Source organism: Myxocyprinus asiaticus, chromosome 13 (assembly GCF_019703515.2).
Source record: "Myxocyprinus asiaticus isolate MX2 ecotype Aquarium Trade chromosome 13, UBuf_Myxa_2, whole genome shotgun sequence".
Classification (NCBI taxonomy): Eukaryota; Metazoa; Chordata; class Actinopteri; order Cypriniformes; family Catostomidae; genus Myxocyprinus; species Myxocyprinus asiaticus.
This window is the reverse complement of record NC_059356.1, coordinates 16,861,480-16,883,808: the sequence shown is the minus strand read 5'-3', so window position 1 is coordinate 16,883,808 and position 22,329 is coordinate 16,861,480. Positions and strand designations below refer to the sequence as shown.

General features: G+C 41.2%; 1 protein-coding gene across 1 annotated transcript; it reads left to right on the top strand.

Annotated features, from left to right (window-relative positions):
* Positions 1-8,495: 8,495 nt before the first annotated feature.
* On the top strand, positions 8,496-17,263 carry gper1 (G protein-coupled estrogen receptor 1). The gene is made up of 4 exons (XM_051713641.1): positions 8,496-8,591; positions 9,000-9,115; positions 10,128-10,244; positions 15,208-17,263. The coding sequence occupies exon 4, from the start codon at positions 15,587-15,589 to the stop codon at positions 16,649-16,651; it is 1,065 nt and encodes a 354-aa protein (XP_051569601.1). The 5' UTR covers positions 8,496-8,591; positions 9,000-9,115; positions 10,128-10,244; positions 15,208-15,586; the 3' UTR covers positions 16,652-17,263.
* The last annotated feature ends 5,066 nt before the right edge of the window (positions 17,264-22,329 follow it).

Here is a 22,329-nt window from a genome sequence, read left to right as displayed (position 1 = left end):
CTCCTCCCAGTTCAGAGCATCTCTTTTCTCGGTTTGGAGTTGGACTCAGTCTCCTTGACGGCGCACCTTACGAACGAGCGTGCCCAGTCGGTGCTGGCCTGTTTGAAGGCGTTCAAACAGAAAACAGCGGTTCCACTGAAACATTTTCAGAGGCTCCTGGGGCATATGGCGTCCTCGGCGGTGGCCACCCCACTCGGGTTGATGCATATGAGGCCGCTTCAGCACTGGCTCCAGACTCGAGTCCCGAGACGGGCATGGCGCCACGGGACACACCGCGTGGCCATTACGTCGGTCTGTCACCGTCTTTTCAGCCCTTGGACCGACCTCTCGTTTCCACGAGCAGGTGTTCCGCTAGAACTGGTCTCCAGGCGCGTCGTGGTCATGACAGACGCCTCCAAAATGGGCTGGGGCGCTGTTGGCAACGGGCACGCAGCCGCCGGCCTCTAGACGGGTCTGCAGCTGCGTTGGCACATCAACTGCCTCGAGTTACTGGCAATTCTGCTCGCCCTGCGGAGGTTCCGGCCGTTGATCCAGGGCAAGCACGTGCTAGTTCGGACAGACAGCACGGCAGCGGTAGCATATGTCAACCGCCAAGGCGGTCTGCGCTCCCGCTGTATGTCATAACTCACCCGCCGTCTCCTCCAACGGAGTTAGCAGCACCAAGTCACTGCAAGCCACTCACATCCCGGGCAACCTCAACACTTCGGCGGACGCGCTGTAACAACAGGTTACCCTCAAGGGAGAGTGGAGACTCCACCTTCAGGTGGTCCAGCTGATTTGGAGTCGATTCAGTCAGGCACAGGTGCACCTGTTCGCCTCCCAAGAATCCTCCCACTGCCCGCTCTGGTACGCCCTCACCGAGGCCTTCCTCGGCATAGACGCGCTGGCACACAGCTGGTCCCCTGGCATTCGCAAATATGCGTTTTCCCCAGTGAGCCTGCTTGCACAGACCCTGTGCAAGGTCAGGGAGGACGAGGAGAAGGTCGTCCTGGTAAGCACCCTACTGGCCCGCCCAGACGTGGTGCTCGGACCTCACACTCCTCGTGACAGCTCCCCCCGGGCAAATTCCCCTGAGAAAGGCCCTTCTTTCTCAGGGAAGGGGCATCATCCGGCACCCGCGCCCAGACCTCTGGAATCTCCATGTCTGGCCCCTGGATGGGACGCGGAAGACCTAAGCTGTCTCCCACCTGCGGTGGTAGACACGTTCACTCAGGCTAGGGCTCCCTCTATGAGGCACCTGTATGCCTTTAAGTGGTGTCTGTTCGCTAAGTGGTGTTCTTCCCATCAGGAAGACCCCCAGAGGTGCGCAGTCAGATCAGTGCTTTCCTTCCTGCAAGAGAGGTTGGAAGGGAGGCTGTCCCCTTCCACCTTGAAGGTGTACGTTGCTGCCATAGCAGCACACCATGACGCAGTCGACGGTGAGTCCTTAGGGAAGCATGATCTGATCATCAGGTTCCTAAGAGGCGCCAGGAGGCTGAATCCCTCCAGGCCACGCCTTGTTCCCTCATCGGACCTCTGTAGTTTTTCAGGGTCTACAGAGAGCCCCCTTTGAGTTTTGCAGTCAGCCGGGCTTAAGGCACTCTCCTTGAAGACTGCCCTCCTGACTGCGCTCACTTCCATCAAGAGGGTAGGTGACCTGCAAGCGTTCTCTGTCAGCGAAACGTGCCTGGAGTTCGGTCCGGGCTATTCTCACGTGATCCTGAGACCCCCGACCGGGCTATGTGCCCAAGGTTCCCACCAATCCTTTTAGAGACCAGGTGGTGAACCTGCAAGCGCTGCCCCAGGAGGAGGCAGACCTAGCCCTGTCGTTGCTGTGTCCGGTGCGCGCTTTACGCATCTATTTGGATCGCACGCAGAGCTTTAGAATCTCTGAGCAGCTCTTTGTCTGCTTTGGTGCACAGCAGAAAGGAAGCGCTGTCTCCAAGCAGAGGATCGCCCACTGGCTCATTGACGCCATAACTATGGCATGTCTCGCCCAAAACATGCCGCCCCCAGTAGGGCTACGAGCCAATTCTACCCGTGGTGTAGCGGCTTCTTGGGCCCTGGCCAGAGGTGCCTCTCTAACAGACATTGCAGAGCAGTGGGCTGGGCAACACCCAACACCTTTGCAAGGTTCTACAACCTCCGGGTGGAACCGGTTTGGTCCCAGGTAGTGGCACGCAACACAAGCGGATAAGCCCGGGATAGCCGGCTGGGTGTATCGCTTGCACATAGCGCCTTCCACCTCCTTTTGAGCTGAAGACGTGCGCTGTTAATTCCCAGTAGTGTTCACAAAAGTTGTTCCCTGGTTGACTTCCTCCGAGCCCTGTGGCAGTCGAGTTTTCGGAGAGACTCGCTGCCGGCCCAGTACACGCGCTAACTAAGAGCCCGGTTCTGGGGTAGGTGCTCCGCATGTGGCGGTTCCCTGTAAGGCTAACCCCATGCGATCTATATCTTCCGCTAGTTCGTTTCCCTACTGGCAAACTGCGTCTTCCTTGGGCAGAGCCCCTCAGTCTCCATGTTGTAGTAACTCCTCCCCCATTGGGTAGGATCTACCTTGAAGGCTCTCCACATGGTTGGAAAGACCATGTGATGTATTTTTCCACTTAAATACCCCCCTCTCTTGGGGCGAGGTGTGGTCTCCGCGGTGTCCTCCCCTTGGGAGGGACACCCCCGACTAGACCTGGCGGCCCAGTCGGATAATCCCCCTTCTTTTTTAGGGAGTGGAAAAAGAGAAGGGGAAAGAGGCCATGACTGGGTTAAGCCTGTCTCTATCTCTGGGTAGTCGACTTGTCCCCAAAAAGGGCCGTTCGACACTCATAACTGTGTTGGGGGAGGTTACGTGTCGACCTGGTGTGCTGGCTATGAGGCACACAGCAAGTCTGCCCACCACACACCGCCAGTTCACGTAACACAGTTCAGCCTTGTGGCGTTTTGTATAGGGACCCCTAGTGTCACTACATCGACACCAACGTCGAGTGAGTGACAGATAGGGAACGTCATGGTTACTGGTGTAACCTCCGTTCCCTGATGGAGGGAATGAGACGTTGGTCCCTCCTGCCACAACGCTGAACTACCCGCTGAAATGGCCGGACCTTATATCGGCTCCTCAGCGTAAAACCTGAATGAGTGGTTGCATACCAGCTCCTTTTATACCCGTATGTTCGGGGGAGTGGCATGCAAATACCACTCGCCAATTTTCATTGGCCTTTTATCAAAGACCAGAGGTGTCTCGGGCTCCCAAGAGTGACCCCTAGTGTCACTACATCGACACCAACGTCTCGTTCCCTCCATCAGGGAACGGAGGTTACACCAGTAACCATGACGTTTCTGGTGCCTGAGGATCATACCTAATGGTTATGTAAAGGAAGATAGGTTCTAACTTATGGAAATCTTTCTAACAGTTTCTTTTTATTTTGTATTTTTTAAGTAATTTAGTGCTTTCCAGCAAACATGTGCTACAGTTAGTGAGCTGCTAAAAATTTGCCAACACTTTTTTTATTGTGGCCCACCCAAAAGTCATTTTCTGGCTACGCCACTGACTGTAATTTTGACAATTGTGACCATATCAATCTGTTGAATTGATATTCAATTTATTGTAAATAAATAAATATATATATATATATATATATATATATATATATATATATATATATATATATATATATATACATATATACAGTATCTCACAGAAGTGAGTACACCCCTCACATTTTAGTAAATATTTTATTATATCTTTTCATGTGACAACACTGAAGAATTGACACTTTGCTACAATGTAAAGTAGCGAGTGTACAGCTTGTATAACAGTGTAAATTTGATTTCCCCTCAAAATAACTCAACACATAGCCATTAATGTCTAAACCGCTGGCAACAAAAGTGAGTACACCCCTAAGTGAAAATGTCCAAATTGGGCACAATTAGCCATTTTCCCTCCCCGGTGTCATGTGATTCGTTAATGTTACAAAGTCTCAGGTGTGAATGGGGAGCAGGTGTGTTAAATTTGGTGTTATCGCTCTCACTCTCTCATACCGGTCACTGGAAGGGTTATGTCTGCTGTACTGTATTTGTTTTATTTATTTCGTTTTTATAGATGAACAAATAATACAAATAATATCAGCAGTCTGGTTTGCCTATATGCACTGTTTGACTTCTCAGACATTATGTGTGTGTGTGTGTGTGTGTGTGTGTGTGTGTGTGTGTGTGTGTGTGTGTGTGTGTGTGTGTGTGTGTGTGACAAGCGCTAATGTAAACAGACTTGGCTGTGTGTATCGGATAATCACGCTCGATCAGCATGTTTTCACTGTGAGTATATGAGTTTTAAACTGTTATCGTGGTGCTTTTGTGATAGTTTGAGAAATCTGTTTAAGAAAAAAAAAACATATTATTTGCCTGAAAAGACTTTGAATTGCTGTTTGTGAGAATAAACCTAATCAGCAGACGTGGCTGTGTGCATGGGAAGATCGTGTTTAGATAGGATGGCTGTGCATATACAAGCTGTGAACAATTATCATGGTACTTTGGTGACAATTTGGCTGTTTGTTACATAAAATAAACATATTATGTGCTTGGAAAGATTCTTTGAGTAGCTGTTTGTTTGACAAATGACAACTGCTACTAATGTAAACAAATGGCAGCATGCATCGGAGGAAGATCGCGTTTGACATATTGACTGTGTGTATAAGAGCTGTAAACTTTTTATTGTGGTATTTTGGTGAGGAGTTGGATGTATGTATATAAAATAAACATATTCTGTGGTTTAAAAGACTGTATGAGTAACTGTTTGAGTGAATAGAAATAACAGATGCTTGACCAGCGCAGCCTGTGTTGGCGTGAAAGCCGATTTGAATCTGGCTGGCGGCTTGTAATGTAACTGGCAGTTGCAGAAACACATACAGTATGTGTGACGCTACTCTGCGGGGTCCAGTTATTAACCGTCACATATGTGTATGTGTATGGGTATGTATGAAAGGGTTAAGCAGTAAGTTCATTTCACTGGTTTTCTTAGGTAGCTCTGCAGGTGGCATATGGTCCTTTAAAGAGTTAGTAAATTGAACAAGTTTCCTCAAAAATAGATTATTGCATCCATAAAGATAATTCACTCTGCCATAATGCAAGATGATTAAATTTGTTTTCCTCCACTTCGACAATGATACAAATAATCCCCTGGGATACCGATTGTGATGCCACAACCTGCTGAGGGTGATAAGACAGTAAAACAGACCCTGAAACTTCTGTTAGTCCTCACATGTTTTTTAATCCTAACATTGTGATATTAAGGAACTATCATTAGTAAATAGTTCACTCCAATAAATAAATAAATATAAAAAAGATTATTTACTTTTTTTTTTATCCTTTTTGGAGTACTTTTTGTGCCACTGAAGGGAACTGCAAAAATAAACATTGATTTCAAACAGCTTTTTCGCACACTCCTCCCTTGAATGCTGTTGTTCGAACCAACAAATAGTCCCACCTCCAAACTTAGCCATTGGTCGAGTCAGTGTTCCTGTGACGGGTGGTCGTGATGCTCAAAAAACAGAAATATTTTTATAGTGCCACAGAAATAGTGTTACGAGTTTTCAAAGAAATCATCATATGGATGGTTTCCTTAAACAGTAATCTGCATATTAAGATGGAATAGCAGAAAATATTTTAACATCGAAAAAGTTACACTATTGTTCACCTTAAAACAAAAATTCTCTCATGATTTACTCACACTCATGCCATCCCAGATGTGTATGACTTTCTTCTGTTGAACACAAATGAAGATATTCAGAGGAATATTTCAGCTCTGTAGGTCATACGATGCAAGTGAATGGTGACCAGAATTTTGAAGCTTAAAAAAGTGCATAAAAGCACCATAAAAGTAATCCATAAGACTCCAGTGGTTTAATCCATGTCTTCATGATATAATAGGTGTGGGTAAGAAACAGAACAATATTTAAGTACTTCTTTACTATAAATTCTCCTCCCTGTCCTGTTGGGGGCGATATTCATGAAGAATCTGTGTTGCAAAAAAAAAAAAAGAAAAAGAAATAAAAAAGAAATAAAATAAAATAAAAGAAATATAAATAATGTGAAATTTACAGTGAAGTTAGAGATTTATAGTAAAAAATTGACTTAAATTTTGATCTGTTTCTTACCCACACCTATCATATCGCTTCAGAAGACATGGATTTAACCACTGAAGTCTTATGGATTATGTTTATGCTGCCTTTATGTGCTTTTTGGAGCTTCAGTGTTTTGGTCACCATTCACTTGCATTATATGGACCTACAGAGCTGAAATATTCTTCTAAAAATCTTAATTTGTGTTCTGAAGAAGAAAGAAAGTCATACACATCTGGGATGGCATGAGGGTGAGTAAATGATGAGAGAATTTTCATTTTTGAGTGAACTACCCCTTTAAACTGTGCTGTATCCATATGTTAATAATTTTTTATAACTTTCTGTATTTTTGTATTTGTTGATTTGAAAATGTATATTGGCCATAAGAAAGAGGATACATCAAATAAATTAACAGGCAGCCCAGTACTTTAGGACATGGATTCACACCAAACCATTGACTTCAGTGGGTGTTCGACATAAAAGTTGATGACACATCTGATAAGGTGACAAGAACCCTGTTCAGAAAATCAAATTACAAGCATAATAGTTTGTTACTCAGTAATCTCACAGACTGCAAACGTTTACTTGTCCCCGTTCTCTCAATAAAAGTAAGTGTCGGTTGTCAACGTTGTACTTTTCACCACTAAAAAATTAACATTACATATAATTCTGTATTCTCTCTGTTTTCATGGTACTCTTTTCAGATACATTTTAATAAACATTTTGCAGTCAATAAACAAAATGTAAAGTCCCTTAAAGGTGCACCACCAGCATCACCCAATGGAATTACAAAACTAACTGTTTTCATACAGGTTTCCCACACCCTGTTTAACATTGGTTAGCAAACAGATAGTCCTGCCACAAACTCATGCCATTGGTTGAGCTAACGTTGCTATGCTAGGTTAGGTGAGATGCAGTAGTGTAGACTAGGGCATATGCAGGCATATGCCGTATGCCCAGCTATCTTTGTAAGGATTTTGCGTATGCTTATCTAAAATGAGTAATGATACGTATGGCCGTCAGAAAATCAAGTAGGCTTTTGACCAGTAAATTTTCAATCTACTGAGGTGGTGATGCAACACCGTTGAGTGAATTGTGTGTGTGTGTGTGTGTTTTTATTTGGTTTTTTTTAAAGTGTACAGAGTTCCTCTCTAAATGGGCATGGAGCAGCAGGAGGCAGAGCACAACTGAAGGCATGGCCAAGATAGACAGTCCGACTAAGTTGAGCGATCAGTCAGAACATTTGTTTGAGACGCGATTGGATATTTGCTAATCAATCATATTTTCCGTTTCAGTAAGGGGCAGGACATCTCTAGCATCTACAGTGAAATGATGATGCACCAGTAGCGCAGGAGTCACCATAATTTGCGTTGTATATTTACTTTGCTGCTAGCCTGCTAATTGTAAAAATATTTGTGCATGTAAATAAGACTTATGCAATTAAACTTTGTGAAAATACTGTGTGTCCAAATGCTGGACCAGCATGTTTTATCAAATATTACATAAAATTTATCGTTTTTATATCAAATGTCATTTTTATCTGACTTTTACATGCTGTCAGTAGTGATATTTCAATGTATATTTCTAAGATGGAAAACCATAGACATAATTCTTATGTATAGGTTGAAATAAGATAATTTATATTGTGAACATTACTACACTTATATTTGCTATACAATGCTTAACAGTTTATAACGTATTATGTATTTTATTAATTAAAAGTATTTATAAAGGATTACCCATTTTACTAGAAATAAAAAGAACATTAATCAAACCTATTAATTTAAACAGAAATTTAACATTGAGTTACCATGCCCTGGTTCTCTTTATAGCGTACTGTACACCATTCCAGCAAGACATACTTATGTTTTATTCTGACATACGTTCATATGGGACTGTGAATACAACAGACCATAATATACTGTGTGTATGCCCACAGTATGGGGGGGGGATGCCCACAGTATGCCCACAATATGCCCACCTCTTCAGTCACTACTACTGTCACGACAGGACTGTGGCATCATTGTCCCATGTCTGTCTTGTGTTTCATTGTCTGTCTTTGTGTGAGCGCACAGTTTCGGTTTTATTCCCTGCCGTGTGCTCTTCAGTCTGTCTTGTTTCATGTCTGGAGCATGGTGTCTGGATCCTGACTTCCTGTCTGGTTCATTTTCGGTCTGTGACAGGATCCGGACACTCATGCTCCATGTCTGTCTGTTACTGACTTGGGTGCATCGTGCTTAAGTCATCTTGGCAACATGCACACGCGTCAATAGTTTATGTCTGTCTCTTGCGAACACGGGTGCGCCTCACGTTGCTGCGCCCGGGTCGCGAGCTGTGTTGTGTTTAATGTCCGGAGCATGGTGTCTGGATCCCGACTTCCCTGTCTGGTTCAGTTTCGGTCTGTGTCGGGGTCCGGACACTTATGCTCCATGTTCTGTGTCTGTCTCTCACGACCGCGGACGTGCGTTGCGCCCGGGTCGTGAGCTGTCTTCACACTGTGCTGAGGTTCGGTCACTTCAGTTTGAGATTTTGGGTTTTGTGTGTGGCTGAACTCTCGCACAGGTGTCCTGTCTAGTTTTTGTCGCCTGTTACATGCATTGCGTGCCGTTTGCCTCGCGATGTACGCTCAGGTTTCGTTTAGTGTGAGAATGCGTGGCATTGCTTTGTTTGGCGTTGCTAGGCATTCTCTTGTCTTGTTTGTCAGTTGGCATGGGCGTATATTGCCTTATTGTCTTGGCGATGTGCGCTCATGCCATTCGGGTGTTTTGTTGTCTTTTGAGAGCACGTGGCTTTGTTTTGTTTCTGTATTGCCGTGTGTCTCTCTGTCTTACGTCCTACTTGTTTGACCATTATTAGATTATTAGTCACACCTGCCCTGTCTTGTTAACCTGTTGATTTCTCTCCCTATTTTAGTCTCCTCATGTTTGCTGTCTGTTTCCAGTTCATCTTGTTTCCATTCGCTTGTTTGGTCTCCCATGTCGGTCCGGTCTGTCGGTCCTGCTTCATCCCTTTTCCTGTAGCCCGGTTCTGTGGGTCCTGTGCCCTGTTTTCCCTACCCCAGCCTGGATACCCTTTTCCCACTTTGCGGTAGTTTATGTTGTTTTTTCCCGCTTGTGGGAGTTTTGGTTTGTGTTTTTTGCCCTTTGGTATTAAATTCCCTTTCATTTTTCAACTCTGCGTTTGGGTCTTGCCTCTGCATCCCTGACATCTACACCACTGGTGGGACGCTCAAACAAACAAACCAATGTTTTGATAGCACCAGAGTCACCATTTTAATAGTTTTTGTTTTTACGGGAATCAACTTAGGACTATGAATTACCTCAAGAAAATTATTTTAACATAGAACAAAAAAAGCGCTTCATCTTTTTAAAAAGTTGCACAATAATGGAATATTCCTGCTGCTCAGAGAGCAGGAATTCTACAGTGAGGAGATACATTTGTTTATTTAGCATATCCATTATTTAAACACTCTGCTAGGTGTTTTATTTGATGTATAGTGACTTTTATTTGAATCTCACTGTGCAAATATCCTCTTTTATAGGGACTAACGCACTGTGTATTTAAGATACCAGCACTTTACATCATCTTTAATAGTTTAAACTTTACAAAATCTAATAAATATACTAGATTATTCAACCAAGTGCTTGATTAAGACATGGTCAAGGGATGTCTCTTCCCAAGTCTGGGGCATTTAAAATCCTGCACCTGTTAATTTAGTCATTCTTTGAACTAAAAAAGACTGTAATGAGCGCTAGTGTCACATGTCTCAATTATTAAGACAGATGAAATGAGCCAGCACCCATATGTCCTGTGCTAAGTAGCAGTCATTGGTGGGTCTCCTGCTCTTGATGCTGTCCACATGCATGTAGTCATGCTGGGGGGAGTCAGCGGAGAGAGGAGAGAATGAGGAGGAGAGATTAGACAAGAAGGGGTGGCTAGTGAACAAGTGGTCACAAAGACAGGAAGCTATAGTGATAGTCTTATCTAGACCTTCCTTGGAGGCAACTAGTTCTGTGTTGTCTTGTCATTGCCTTTTAACAGTAGGTGGCGCCAGCAGTGGAACTTGTCCTGGTAAAGGGATTACAAACCAGTGGCAACTCTTGAAAACATCTGCAGCAGAACTCGATATTGACTGCATCACAAGCCCTCGCCACTAAAGTGAGTGTCCATCCTTTTTTTTTTTTTTTTTTTTTTTTTTTTTTGCTCTATGATTTTCACTGTGGTTTATGGATTTATTGCTAAATTAATAATACTGCTGAGAAAAGAGGGTTATTGAATCACATGATAGTTTAATTACAACAGAGATTCAGTTTTTGAGGCACTAAAAAACAATTATCCAAAAATGTCCTTCATGTAATATGTATGTAATATCTAAATTAACTGGTTTGATTCAAGTCAAAATATATAACATAAATATATAAAAAGTATGTTATATTTTTAACATCACTAAATCAAACTTAATGTAATAGGTTATACCAACTAAATTAATTGTAAGAGTTAAATCAAGTACAAATAGCTCCTTTTGGTAACAAATGCTGGTTATCACTTTTTGCAGTGTATGTTGTGTATTGAATGTTGGTGTAAAAAAAAATTTTAAGCCTATTTTTAAGATTTATGCTTTTTAAATTCCATAAAATTGAACTGTAATGTTGAACAAAATGAATAAAACTTTAATAAATTTAAGTTTTTATGAATTCAGTTTTGTAAAAAATTACTCAATTCAATTTGATGGAATTTTGTTATGAAATTAAAATGCATAAATCTTAAAAAAATCTTATTTATTTAGTTTAGTTTACTCACCAGGCTTTTTAACTAGCTTTACGAACAAACTATGTCAGTCAACCAGCTTCAGCAGTTAAATTTTGTTATTATTGTACAACATGGCTATGCTGGTCCACCAGCAAGACCAGCACCAAACCATCAACAAGCTGCCTGGAACTTCATAACTGGAAATTTGATCTTAACTCGAAATTCATGCAGTGTAAGCTTGTCTTTTCAGCAGCAAAAACTCCACTTCCAAAAAAGAATTTTCTTAACCTTAGAACACATATGTGGGTCAAAAATGTCCCAGCGTCTTGTTTTTATGATTTTTCTTTTCTTTCTTTCTTTTTTTTTTTTTGTACAAGAAATGGTCTTTTGATCTGCCACTCCAGACATTCCTTGTATCTTCTGTCATGTGAAGTGACTTTTATTTAACATTTAGTTGAATACTTTTTGAATTATAAGAGAATAATTTGCATCACTATGGCATATGTGGGTCCTTTTTAACCCGTATGTGTTTCCTAGAAGATTCAATGCATTTAAAACTGGTATTATTTTTGTAATACATTGATTGTTTTCAGTTTTCATTTGTTATGTAATTAAATGCAAGTTAAATGCCATGTTCACGATTATATTTATGTTTAGTATCCAAGTATAGAAAGTTGTCATTTAGCCAATGCTTATATCCAAAGTGCTTGACATTACACCCATTATTGGGACAGTCTTAATGGAGAAAACTGAGGTTAGATGACTAGTTCAAGGCAAGGGCACAATGGTAATAGCTTCTGGAACACTTTTTAGTGTGTTTGAACCAGAATTATTATGTTTTTTTTTTTTTTTTAAGTACACCTCACCACTACAAATAACGTAATATGTATTATATAGCTACATAATATTGAAATATAGTGCCATATAGAGAGATACATACATGTAGAGTTGATAAGGTTGTCAGTTTATCATAATTCTTTTTGTAAAAAAATAAATAAATAAATAATATTTTATCCTAGTCCATTGTACTTCTATGTATGTGTTTGTGTGGGTAGAGTTGTTGTGACATTTCATATTTTTCCACCAAACATGGAAATTGCCCAATTTTCTGTTGTACAGGCTTTTTCCACTGTCACCAAAAAGTCCTACTCCATTTTCAATGTGTGTTAAACTCTACAGAACTGAATAAAATATATATAAACTATTTAAAAATGTAAATTACTAATACAATTATAATCAGACTTAATTTTCCTTGAAAAAAATAATTGTTTTATAAAGAATAAGCATTTAGATTTCACCTAGGTCTTTTTTGACCCACATATGCATTTAAGGGGTGTGAAGTTACATATAGGTTTATAGGGTTAATCAGTATTTTTGGCCTGTTTTCCAGTAAAAATATCTAAACATCTTTACACCAAGATAAATGTACAAAATGTATCTTAAAAGCAAAATTGTGATAATAAGATAAGAATTGTTTTCAGAGCATATGTTGAATTAAGTTTATTTTTCATGCCCCATTGAAAGTTGTTTTTTCTTAATTTAAGCAAATATATAATGGAAATTTAGTTAGGTTTTTGCTCAATACAAGAGAGTTTCTGACATTGTCTGGGGGACTATCTTGTCTAGTGTTGATGTGACTACTCCATCACTGAATATACTGATTAATTATCATGTCATCCTGCACCTGTGAGTAAATGCACAGATTCCCATGAAGGATTAACAATAACAAATGTTTATTATTATGCAGTGATCAAATATGACTTGAGAATGAATCATAGTCACATACTTTTTAGACACATGTCTGTTTGTTATGAGCTTTCTGAAACAAAAGCAAACCTTACTTAATTATTAGTTAATGGTATTAGTTAAGTTCAGTTTTAAGTACATAATAGCCACTCAAAACCAATGCTGTGTTTATATACAGTATATCAGTATCTGAGGTAAGATATGGACAGAAGCTTTAAATACTTATTTTTCTAAATTAATAGATATTTCAAACTGTCAATCACAATTAAGATTGCATTTGATATGCATGGATATTGGATTTCCAAAACCATTTACATTGCCCAAATACCCAAACGTTTTATTTTTGAAGCCATCTGCGTAAGTCTCAAAATAAATCTAAGTTTAATTTTGGATAGCTGGCAGTACTGCTTAGCCTTTACTGCTGCATGCCAACCAGTTTCACTTGGAATTTAATCCAGGCTCATTCTTTTAAAGGTTAAAGTATTTTGAGTCCGGAATGGTCACATAGACCTCATTAAAACCACTGAGTTTCTTTTTCCTTCTCATTGTAAAACTGGTCTTCTTCGGCATGATTAAAATTATGTATAGGTATTTTTGTCATTGGCAGCATTTAAAATTTTAAAAAGTGTTCCTACATAGGAATTGAAAGGGCAGATTTGTTCTGATTGCTTACTGAAGATCAAGGTTTTCGGCCACACCTTGTTATAGTTCTTATAGATTGGACTATTTAAGCACAACATGAATTTGGCAACTATTAGGACTACTACACCAAGTTAACTTGGATTAATACAGATCTATATGTAGATATTTAGATATCGACATATGTATTTCAAATATACAGTATATGAATTGTTACGTAATATGTATTTCAATTAGCCTGGAATATTAGATTAAACTCATTATATACATCATACTATGCCATAATCATCTAAAATTAGCAATATAATGAGATTCTATTTTCTTTTGATACCTATTAACTCTTCGTAAGTGAAAATTATCACAATGCCATCACAGTTCACTATCTTGGATTATCAATTAATGTAGTCAGAACATAAATGCTGTGTAGTACCATCCAGTTTACCATTTGCTCTTGTGAGGAAAATCTAGTTAGATCCTTTCCATCCTTATGAATTAGCTGTAGTGCCCAGCTTTTTCCTGCTTAATAATTGTGAGGTTAGCACATGGGTTGTTTGACAGCCCTGGTTGCTTCAATGCATCTGTTTAAGACCTTGCTTTGCATTTTAATAATCTAGACACTCAGTCCTTAAAGAGAATCGATTTAAACTGTTATGAAGGCTGCCATCAAGTGCAAAAGCAGATAGTATTAACATAATATTTACATAGAGTTTAGACTTGCTTAAAGGGATAGTTCACCCAAAAATGAAATTTCTCTCATTATTCACTTACCCTGATGCCATCCCAGATGTGTATGACTTTCTCTCTTCAACAGAACACAAATGAACATTTTTAGAAGAAAACAGAGCTCTGTCAAGTCCTTATAATGCAAGTAAACATTTGCCAGCACTTTGACGGTCCAAAAGTCACATTTAGTCAGCATGAAAGTAATCCACACGACTCCAGTCGATCAATTAATGTCTTCTGGAGCAAATCGATCTGTTTGTTTACAAAATAAATCGATAATTAAAATGTTACATCTTTTAAAAAGCACTTCCTGCCAGCAGTTGATGCATCACGTAGCTGTCGTGTGACGTAAGTGTGTCAGTGAGTTAATGCGAGAATAACAGAAGAATGAACATCACGTGAGAGTTCGGCCATTTCAAACAACTTCAGAGCCCTGGACGGAAGCACCGATTTAAAGTTAAAAACGTTTTAATTATCGACTTGCTTCTAACATAAACCAATCGATTCGCTTCAATAGACGTTCATTGATTGACTTAAGTCACATGGATTACTTTTATGCTTCCTAAATGTGACTTTTGGACCATCAAAGTGCTGGCACATGTTTACTTGCATTATAAGGACCTGACAGAGCTCTATCTTCTTCTAAAAATCTTAATTTGTGTTCTGCTGAAGAAAGACAGTCATACACATCTGGGATGGCATCAAGGTAAGTGAATAATGAGAGAATTTTCATTTTTGGGTGAACTGTCCTTTTAAACTGTGAGGTAAATGGCTTTGTTCAGAACTCAAATCCGTATCTGACACAAATCTATTTTGGAAAAAATATAACAAAACAAAAAAAAAAAAAAACTAAAAAAACAAACATGAAATTTGATTTACAAACCTAAACCTATTCACATCTCTACAAGATGTCATGATTGGCATTAGTGGCAAAAATTCTAATTTTCCATTCTCTCATCCACATTGACTCTCAGTTGTTGTCTCTTGGCATTGTGCTAACAGTTACATCATTAATATAAGAACCGATGTAAATACACTGGATATTGACTACACTGTCTGAACAAACAGATCAGATTTCGTCACTTGCAAAATGACAAGGCAGACAGTCAGTCCTATAGATCAGATTTGAAAACCAAAGTGGATTTGTGTGCAGTGTGAAACTAGTGATCACAAACGACTTTATGTCTGATGTTTTATTCTTGAGATATTATTTTCCTCCTTTTTTCTCTCTCCTTTACCCTTTTTTTCTCTTTTACTGTGGCAGACAGAAAAATCATGCTCATGGACTGGAGGAGAAAAGATAGCAGTGGATTTAACACGTTTGAAGAACCCAGTGTGCAAAAGAAAAAAAGGAGGCACAGTCCCTAAAGAGAGACCCTTGGTGTTTGATACCATGGATCATACAAGTCCAGGCAGCCTCCATAGCTGAGAGACTGCCTTGAAAATGGATGAGATTATTTGTGCCTTCTTCCCTAGCTGTATCTCAAAAGGTGAATCTTCCTGGGTGGTCTCTTACAACCTTTAAGAGTCCATGTGAACAATTTGGCCTAAATGAAGGACACTTTCTACAAAGCAAACAGGCCACTGATACAAATGAAGTATGTAGCACAGTTAATGGCATCTAAATCAGAGACTTGGTCAGCATGGAAGAGCAGACTACCACTGTGATTCAGATTTACGCGAAAGGCACTGAGCAGCTAAATGCTTCGTATGACTTCAACCTAACTGATGTTAAAGAGAGTACAGACACTTATGAGTTTTATATCATTGGCCTGTTTCTGTCCTGTCTGTACACCATATTCCTTTTCCCCATTGGCTTCATTGGAAACATCCTCATTTTGGTGGTCAACCTTAACCACCGGGAGAAGATGACCATCCCTGATCTGTACTTTGTCAACCTGGCTGTGGCGGACCTTATCCTGGTGGCGGACTCACTCATTGAGGTCTTCAATCTCAACGAGAAGTACTACGACTACGCCGTTCTCTGTACCTTCATGTCCCTATTCCTCCAGGTGAACATGTACAGCAGCATCTTCTTCCTGACATGGATGAGTTTCGACCGCTACATTGCTCTCGCCAGCTCCATGAGCAGCAGTTCGTTGCGAACCATGCAGCACGCCAAGCTCAGCTGCAGCCTCATCTGGATGGCTTCCATCCTGGCTACTCTACTTCCTTTCACCATTGTACAGACGCAACACACCGGCGAGGTGCACTTCTGTTTCGCCAACGTCTTCGAGATCCAGTGGCTTGAGGTCACGATCGGATTTCTGGTGCCCTTCTCCATCATTGGCCTGTGCTACTCCCTGATCGTTCGCATTCTCATGCGCTCTCAGAAGCACAAGGGCTTGTGGCCCCGCCGGCAGAAGGCCCTGCGCATGATCGTGGTGGTGGTGCTGGTGTTCTTCATCTGCTGGCTGCCTGAGAACGTCTTCATTAGCATCCAGTTGCTCCAAGGCACGACCGACCCATCGAAGCGCACTAACACAACGCTGTGGCATGATTACCCATTGAGCGGGCACATCGTCAACCTGGCTGCGTTCTCCAACAGCTGCCTGAACCCAATCATTTATAGCTTCCTAGGAGAGACTTTCAGGGACAAGCTCCGGCTCTTCATCAAGCGGAAGGCCAGTTGGTCTGTGGTCTATCGCTTTTGTCATCACACTCTGGACTTGCAACTTCCACGACTCAGGAGTGAGTCTGAAGTGTAGCACAGAATCGCACAGCCAGAGGCGCACTGGCCATCGGGAGAAACAAGACGTTTTCTGATGGGCCGCCCATGAAATGGGGCCATGATATGCCAAAGTGGGCCACGATAAGCTTAAGGGGTCTGCGAAACAGTGCCGCGATATGCTGCAGGAGGCCGTGAAATGCAGAATGGGACAGCGAAACACATTACAACACCCTCCTTCCCCCAGTCGACAACTTGACATCAAACCCCCCCCGCCATCTACAAATATTGTCCTGGGCCGATTTTGGTTCCCAGTTCGCTCCTGAAGTTGTCGTTTATCTTACATAAGAAATTCTAAACTCTGTGGTTTTACATATAAGCTTACAGAACTTTGGGAAGCTGTGATCAAGATGTGACAGAGAGACCCATGGGTATGGCTTGTAGAAATGAACAGAGGAATCGATTTTCAGCTGAAATCAGAATCACGGATGTTTCAGGGTAAATAATGGGTTGATGAAACAGATTACAAGACAAGGATGCAAAGCTTGGCTTAAAAGCTGCCTTTTTATTGATAATTAAAATACATAGAGATGACATGATAAAATTAAGACTATTATAGGATGATATTCTTAGTGAGCCCATTGTAAAGGAAACAAATAAAGACATCAAAGCACATGCGACTCATTTCCCCTCTGTTTAATTGTGATATACACTCAGTGACCACTTTAATAGGTACACCAGAACACCTACTTATCAGTTAGTGATTATCTAATCAGCCAATCATATGACAGCAGTGCAATGCATAAAATCATGCAGATATGGGTCAGGAGCTTCAGTTAATGTTCACATCAACCATCAGATTGGGGGAATAAATTTGATCTCAGTGATTTTGAGCATGGCATGGTTTTTGGTACCAGAAAGGCTGGTTTGAGTATTTCTGTAACTGCTGATTTTCACGTTCAACAGTCTCTAGTGTTTACTCAGAATGGTGCAAACATTTTTTTAAAACATGCAGTGAGTGACAGTTCTGCAGACGGAAATTTCTTGTTGATGAGAGAGGTCAACAGAGAATGGCCAGACTGGTTCGAGCTGACAGAAAGGCTACAGTAACTCAGATAACCCCTCTGTACAATTGTAGTGAGCAGAATAGCATCTCAGAAAGCACAACATTTCAAACATTGAGGCGAATGGGCTACAACAGCATAAGACCACATCAGGTTTGACTTCTGTCAGCCAAGAACAGAAAGCCTCAGTTTTCTAATAACTTTTTTGATGCTCTCGACCATCCTCAATGCTTTATCTGCACCGCTGAGCGTGGCACTCGACTTCCTTAGGAATTCATTGAAAACGCTCGCTCACCACTCGCCAGTGGAAACATACGGTCAGACGTTTTGCAGGTAGAAGTTTGGCTTCTACGGAATAAAGAAGGCTATTACAGTACTTTTCTAATGGTGCAGAAAAAATCCGCTCACACCGGCTCAAATTGCTAGACAGCTACCACTTTGGGGCGTGTTTGTAATGTGCAAAGCCAGTGTGAATTGTCTATCATTGTTTTCAGTATACGAGCAATAATATCATCTTATATATGTTCGATTACAGTTGGAAAGATGCCAGCTTCATTTCTGAATGCCCACAATGTACAAACAGTGTTGATTTATTACACGTTTGCTTACCCAGTAGCAGCATTGCCACAATTAATGCATGCTATCATCATTTAAGCATTGAATTCAGCAGAAATTCCAGCATTTTCATAGATTTCTAAACGTTTCTGACAGAGGTCCTGCCTCAGGGGAATGCGCCAGGGAGGGGCTACTGCCAGGAGAATCAGGTCTGAAAACCAAGTCCGGTTGAGTCATTACGGCGCAACCATCAGGACTTGATGCCCGTCCTCCCTGACTTTGCACAACATCTGTGCAATGAGGCTGTGCAAGGGAGTCTTGGTCGGTTCCTCCAGGTGGATGCACCCTGCGGGCATAAATGCACCACTACGGCGCACTCTACCTGGGGAAGCTCGATGTATACCTTAGCCGCTCCGCCGTCGAGGGTAGTTAAGGTGGATGAGCCGGCGAAGCATGTATGGGCAGAGAAAGGTGCCTTCCACGACTTCGTGAGCTCCTCATGCACTTCCGGGAAGAAGAGCACCAGGGCGGGCCACGGCCGTGTGTCGCGTTCCGAACCCAGAAACCAATCATCCAGCCGCGAACAGTCAGGGCAAGGTGGAGGGTTCCACTCAAGCCCGATGTTTGCGGCCACCCGGGCAAGCATGGCTGCCAACTCAGCATCCGCCTCATCCTGAGCTTTACTGCCCGAGAGCGGGAGCTCAGATGATTCGTCCGCTTCCGAAAGCAGAAGCCCACCCTCCGATGCTGCGACTGATAACTCATCCTCGTCACGAGCCCCGAACAAGATATTAAATCTGCCCTGAGGCAGATCGCCTGCCTCGTTTGTGAACTCTACCGGGCAGAACGAGCGTGCTGGGGGATGGGAGGTCCACGGGGACTGAGCCGGCGGAAACGCTCCCATATCCACATCCAGATTGCCCGCGGTGCTCGCCGACGCAGCCGCCTGAGTCTCAACCCAAGATGGACCAGGCCGGGAAGCAGCCGCGGTGGCTCTTTGCTTCACGAAGAAAGAAGAGAGCCGCGACCGCAACGTTCTCATGGGCATGTTCTCGCAGTGAGAACATGACCCCTCCACAAAAGCTGCCTCGGCGTGCTGGCGACCCAAGCACTCGAGACAGATTTCATGGCCATCCGGTGGGGAGAGATAATGGCCACACCCAGTAGCACAAAGGCGAAAGGACATCTTTAAAAAGATGCCAATCGTTTGTGCGAGCTCTTTTAGAGAAAATATACTCTCTTTTAAAATATACTCTTTTAACACCTGTGGACTCAGCCGCCGAAGTGCCCAGGGGAAGCACAATACTCGACCATGTGAGGGTGACCGCTGATATGCGGCGTAATTCCAGCAGCGATAGCAAGGTGATGGGAGGAACACACACATGTACTCGACCCCGAAGAACAAGTCTAAATGAGTAGTGCACGCCATCTCCTTTTATACCCGTATGTCCGGGGCGGAGAGTGGCATGCAAATTCCACTCGCAGTTTTCATTGGCTGCTGCTGAATAAAGCAAAGGTGATTGGGGCTCTCAAGAGCGAACCCCTGGTGTCACTACATCGACACAACGTCGAATGAGTGACAGACAGGGAACCACTACTTTCTCTATGGGCTTACACAGAAAACATCATTAGGGAAACATTGAAGTAAATTCAGTTCAAAGAAAAACATATTTGGAGGATTACAACTCATTTGGACAAGTGTTTTCGACACTAACCCCAGGTGTTAGCTCCTGTTTTTCTGAGGCTGGAGCCAGTGGGCAGGTGGTGTGCAGAGAGCATATAAACACATTATTCAAGACTTCAGAAGTGCTGGGTCCACTGGTGCTGTTTACTCAATCCAACTACATTCCCATTCCCCTCACTTTCTTCCTGCTGATCATGAGGTCACTTTAGCATCAGCAACAGACACATTTGAAATAGATTATTTTGAGCTGTGGGAAGTAATTCTATAAGGTCAAATTCATTTAGAATCAGAGTGTCCATTGCCAGTGGAGAGACAGATTAATCTGAATGCACTGTAAGACGTAAAATTTATGAGACAATGTTCTGTCAAAAATGTGATCTGATGTAAAATTGTTTTTAATATCAAATGAACTTACTCTATTTTCATATTCAGAAATCTAAAATGATTAAACCATGATAACATTAGGATCTTAGGAACAGGAAGATGATAATCTCCCCTACAGAGAGCACTGTCGTGCCCAGGGCTATAACTATATATGACTTACATTATTCATAAACATAGTGGCAGTCTGAGGGCTCTTTCGCAAGCAATACAGATCACAGATAAACAAATAAAAAAGGAAAATAAAGATTTCAAAATAATCCCAAGATTGGTCTTTTGGGAATTTATTTCTCTTTACTATGGGTACTTCCCCTTAAGACACAAAACAACGTTTAATAAATTTGACCACTTGGTGAAGTATATGGTGATGTAAGGCAATCTGAAAAATAATTATATGAAAAGAGATACAGATTTCCACATGTTTACACTAAAGTAAAAAAAAAAAAAAAGTTAATTACATTTCTCATTACTGTCTTCACTGTCTGTTTGAAGATAGCTGCCTGCTACATTTAAAACAGAAAAGCAAAGAAATAATGATGCCCAATTAATTTTCTTCCTTCTTATATGTGGAAAAAAAATATTACAGACCATATTTTTAGTATAATAAAATACTGGTTTGTTTATTCCACAGTTAACTTGCAGTTTATTATCCAAAGCCAATGCAACAGGAAATCGATTCGCTTTGGAAAGTAATACAGGACATAGGTTTTAGTATTTGTCAAATTGAAAAATACAACACATTACAGAGGTAAATAGACAAGACATTTTAGCAAATAAAAACACACTGTTCCTGTTGGTACGAAGTCATCTTAAAGCTTATTGGTTATTTAAATTGTAATTGAAATAAAAATAACAGAAAAAGTAAAATGTCCACATGCATTATGGTACAGTGATTTTGAGGGTGAAATGTGCTAGAAGTGCAAATGTCAAAATGCACAAGATCTTTAAAAAAAAATGTAAATGCAAAATATAATTTCCTTTTTTTGGGGGGGATGTTCTGGAAATGGTCTTCTATCTGAAAGATTTCACTGTAATTGGTCTAAGGTTTGTCTGGAACAGAGCAATTCAACATGCAGGCCTGGTGTCATTTGCAAAAAATAACCCACCAAAACGAAGAATTGTTTTTCCAGCTGTGACAAACCAGTATGGGAAAAGAAATCTAACCACCATTTGAATAACAATTAATGAATGTGCATAGACATAAAAAAATAAAAAATAAAAAACATCAGTCTGGATGTGTATATGTACTCAAATTAACTTTGTGTCACAGACAGACTTGTGGGGCATGGGTATGATTGAGAATCCATCCTGTGAATGGCCTGAGGATGTTCTTTAATGCTTACAATCACAGAAAGATACATGTGATATAATGAATGATGAAATAATGGCAGGGGGCTTGTTAGACAAGAGAGATGGACCCAGAACCCCAATAGCTGGTCCCTGAGAAATAGCGAGTAGCAGACATGTTAATTTTGCATCAGTACAAACCTTAATAAATAGTCACAGGGTGACTCTGAGATAGACAAAGAGCAAGAGGTGAGGGAGAGAGGGCAAGACAGAGACTGTGAGAAGAGTGTGTGTGCAGCTGGGACTAGAGCAGGGCATGACGTCACTGAGAGCCAGTGCATACTTTTGTCTATTATTTCTCTTTTAATGTGGTTCAATTAAACCGTGCAACAGGACTCATGCTGTCCAAAAAACATTGGAACATCGAAGTATTTCAATGTTTACATGCTTACTGTCTTTATTCACATACAAGATTTAGTATTGTCACCCAAACCTCCACTACACTTCATTATTCCCATACACTGAAATAATAATAATAATTTGTGAAAATAAGACTCATTTTCAGAGAATATATATTCCAATTACTTTCTTGTTTAAAGTACTGTATAAACCATAATACACTTGTGTAGATTTATGTTAAAATTGTCATTAGAGTAGCAATTAAGCCAAAAAACAAATTACAAGTATGCCATGAAAATATTGTGGCTAGTAGGAGGATGAAATGTGAAAGTGATCTAACAGACATCT

Excerpts from the sequence above, each read along its gene's own strand:
- gper1 (XM_051713641.1), top strand. The coding sequence starts at position 15,587 with ATGGAAGAGCAGACTACCACTGTGATTCAGATTTACGCGAAAGGCACT.